The sequence below is a fragment of the Miscanthus floridulus genome, chromosome 7, assembly GCF_019320115.1.
Source record: "Miscanthus floridulus cultivar M001 chromosome 7, ASM1932011v1, whole genome shotgun sequence".
Taxonomy (NCBI): domain Eukaryota; kingdom Viridiplantae; phylum Streptophyta; class Magnoliopsida; order Poales; family Poaceae; genus Miscanthus; species Miscanthus floridulus.
Window position 1 is genome coordinate 54006783 of NC_089586.1, and position 4067 is coordinate 54010849.

Below are 4067 nucleotides of genomic sequence, written 5' to 3' on the forward strand. Positions count from 1 at the left end.
TTGGTTAGCTGAGAAAAAATAATATCACTGAGCACTGTAAATGTGCTTGGCAAGGGCTACATGAGTAGGGTTCATGATCGGGAGCAACAGCGACGAATGGCAATAGTATCTGTGGTTGGTCAGCAAAATTCTTAGTGCAGCCTCCATTTCTCAGTACCTCCTCTTCTAGTGTGATTTGCTTTATAAAATGTCATTTGCATGATCTAGGTTGTTCAGTGACACAAAAGGGCTAGGCATGTTCACTTAATGGTTAATTTCTTGTTATTAGCAGTATATCATAAAAGCAAAGGAAATGAGTGATGATCTTGTGCACTACAAAATTCAAAGGAGAAAATGGAAATTTTAAGCTTATCTTAACCTTGCATATTCTCTGTCTCTATCTCACTGGTTGCCTATGTACTCTATAATAGGGACGGAGTAGGCCCCTTTATTGGGGTCAGCTGCCCCTATGATTTTTAGCAAAATCAGTGGAAAAATCACTGTTACACTGCTTGACCTGACATGCATATTTCTAGTCTCCTTTTCAAACTTCATATTCATATAAATCCATGCCACACCTGTTGATTAAACTAACTCCACATAGTGATAATATATGAGTGTTCTTATAAGGGTTCTGGAAAAGTAAAATTTCACCATGCCTCATTGCAAGTTTGCTACATAGAAATTATGTTACAAGATCGTTCTTTACAAGTCAATTTAGTTTGCAACTTGTTTGATCGGGTATCCGTCTTTCTAGCTTGGAAGGAAGAAGTCAACGACCAAAGAAACAGTTGTCCCGGACCCCGACTATAGGTTACCGATTGCTATACTTGGTGAGCTCTAAAGTTAGTAAGTAGAACATCTCTTAACATGTAATTTTACATCAATATAAGAAGATGGCATGGGTTTAGCATGGTTATTAAGGTATTTAATAACAGCTATTGTCCAAATGCAGGGATTGCTAGTGCTTTTGCATATGCAGACAATCTTCTAGCTGCTGCACCTGTAGGACTGCTGGGGCTTCTTCTTTTGTTCCAGGTCAGCATACCCTAACCAGGCTGCTTTTGGAGTTCAGAACATCTGTTTGAGTTGATGATTATTACATATCATCAGAGGATTCTATTCTTTTATGCAATAGCATCTGTAAGTTAGCTCATGGAGCATATGGATATATTGGATAACATATTATCTTTTTTCCTCAAACATTGAAGAGACCTGTGTATCATTATATTAAGAAGAGAAAAAAGGTGTGAGAACCCGCACAGAAACACACTCACTCTAGAGAGAGCTACATGCAACAATAGCGCCTTTACCCAAAGTAAAACCGAACTCGACCTAAAAAAACTCAGTTCAACAACAGCGTGAGGGCAAGGAGGAATGAAATGCCTCTAGCCCCGGCAAAACTCCAAAGATAGAGATCCTCACTGGCGAGCATAACCACTCTAGCTAGATTAGGTGACAAACCCTCAAAGACTTTTCTTAAGTTGTTCTCTCACTCCATCAATGATTCGTCCCCATTCTGTGGTGCAACGTTCTGTAGGCCAACTCTTTGTAAAAATTTAAACCAGAGGATGACATATTATCAGAGAATTCTACTCTTTTCTAGAAGAGCGTCTGCAAGTTAAATAATGGAGCATATAAATAGTGTTGTTTTCGAGGGCATATATTACAGCATTTCAGTTCAAACCAAATTCTCCACTGAAGATCTATTTTTTTCTATTATTTGTGCAGATGTTGAGGTGTTTCTCATTCCTGCTAAGCAACATATTTATTCAACTTAGCACCCCTGATTGTATCTGTTAGAGGAGTCAAGGGCCTATTGGGCCTTAGCCCTATTAGGGTTAATTAGTCGCTTGCTTAGGGGCCAAGTCAGACCTCTCTATATAATGAGAGGAGATGTATCAATCTATAAGGAAGCAAGAGATTAGAAGGAAATCCCTTCTCTCTTGCCGGCCGTGGGCGAAGTCCCGCGCCCGGCCTCCCCCAGCGCCCTTGCAGCCCTAGCCGCCGCCGCTGTGAACAGTACCCGCGACACTGTAGCGGCGCGGGGTACTGTAGCGCGTCCAGCCGCCGTCGCGACCCTCAGCTCTCTCCTCTCAATCCTAGCAACCACATAACAGTATCACCCTTAAAGATCAATAAAAGGAAATTAATGTATTCTAGGTCCTCTGTGTCTGTTTTTAAATATGATTCAGTCTTTTTCTAATGTCTGCCTTGCTGCATTCTTTCTCTGCAGACTACAAGAGTGAGGTTCGTCTTTGATAATGAGGCCCTGGTTCGTACCCTTCACTTTTCTTGAGAGTAAACTTAACATCAGAGAGCATGCCAGTCAACTCATGAAAATGCTTCTAGAACTGTTTGCTGGATCGCATGATGAGAGTACTTGCACAGAATGTTTTTTGGGGAGAAAAAGAAGATGAACCAATTTGTGTAACCATGTGGTTCTTCCTTGCACCTTGGCACTACCGCCTCTGTTGTGTTAGAAGGGCTGCTTAGTGCTGCCCTTCACAGGATGGTGCAGAGCGTCGTGGCTTCTGCCCAACCATTTGTACTTCACAGCTTCATTCTCTTTCTCTACATTGAGTGCCAGAAGTTCCTGCCTTTCCTTAAAAAAACTAGATGATGAGGAGTCCATTATCTGAACTCAATATTTGGTTCTCTTTGCATATGAAATGCTGTAAATACCTTTTTTTTTTCATAATGTTCATTAACAAGCTTGTGTCATGTAGGAGGTGAAAGTTGGAGACCAGCTGCAGGAGTCCGGTGAAAATGTATTTGTCGGCGGCAAGAACCGTTGGAAGTACACAGACCTGCTAATCCTTTTAAATCCTGTCAGTTTTCTTTATCATGATAAGTGGTTCACGATCTAATAATCCAAGACATGCGTAGGTATTCAACGTTTGTAAATTGGGAACTATGGTGGCCACAGTTTCCTATCTTGGTTTACTTCAAGGAGACCCAAACAAAGCCCGAAGGACAAGTCCACTTCTTCCCTGTGATATTCGTAAGCTCATCAGTTTTTACCCAGTCAACCAAGTTTATTTTCCGATACCACGGTATTCAACCAATGCTATGACACAGAATGGCCGACAACTATACGATGTAATGGTGGAGCGTGCTGGACCCTCGAAGACGAGCGGCCCTAAATAGTGCCTCTGAGCTTCCCTCATGACAATGACACGAGCTCCATGTCTTCTATGGGACTCTCCATGACGCACAGCAGCACAGGCTCATGGCTTGGATCCTTGGACAATATTCCTTCCTGATGTGTAGCGTGCGCTTCCCTTCAAGAAGAAGGTTGTATATGTAGCGCTTATATTTGCATCTTCAGTAGGTATATACTAGAAACTGATGCCATACAACTTTTTTCCTCAACAACTATGATAAAGCAAGCTTGTGCGAGGAACTTTCCAAATCCAGTGAATTGGGGTGACGGAATTGAGGGGTCGGTTTGGATGCTGGCAATGAATTGGGTTAAAGGAATTGAGTTTACAAATCCAGTGACATGCTGAAATAGTATTGGCATGTGATGTGATTCGGTTTCCAGGCGTCTGATGTCTTAAATTGGTCAAAAGTTCCCGTGTTCCAAACAGGCCTCAGTCTGCAGGCTTTGCCTGTCCCTTAGGCACCCTGTCCTTGCTCCGCGCGCGTCGGCAACTCCCGCCCAAAGAAAGTAGCACCTGTGAAAGGGATCTGATTTTGCCAGTTCAAAATTTTAAAACGTTAAATAGAAGAAGCAGAAATAATCAAAACATTTGATATTATAAATAGAAACAACCATAAACAATCGCACTCTATTTACTTTGTTTTTTTAAAACCATATACACCCATAGGATCCCACAAACGATTTGGTAGAGTGCACCAAACGCAAAAGACGCACGGACGCAAAGGTAAGGTATGACTTGTGAGTCGCACAAACACGTTCCTCGCATGGCCCCCACGAGATAAGTTGAGACCCTTCTCGCACGCAGGGACCAAACGTGCACTGCTCAACAGTCACCGTGCTGTTCGCTGGTTGGTTTCTGGGCTGGTTTGGGCTGGGTGGTGCTGATTTATTGTGAGAGAAAAACACTGTTAGCTGGCTGATT

At 42.4% G+C, this 4067-nt stretch overlaps 1 protein-coding gene across 1 annotated transcript; it reads left to right on the forward strand.

The window, feature by feature from the left end:
* Positions 1-3460, forward strand: LOC136463251 (uncharacterized). The gene is made up of 7 exons (XM_066462258.1): positions 1-114; positions 737-812; positions 935-1017; positions 2216-2254; positions 2709-2779; positions 2869-2983; positions 3061-3460. The coding sequence occupies exons 1-7, from the start codon at positions 61-63 to the stop codon at positions 3127-3129; spliced, it is 507 nt and encodes a 168-aa protein (XP_066318355.1). The 5' UTR covers positions 1-60; the 3' UTR covers positions 3130-3460.
* The last annotated feature ends 607 nt before the right edge of the window (positions 3461-4067 follow it).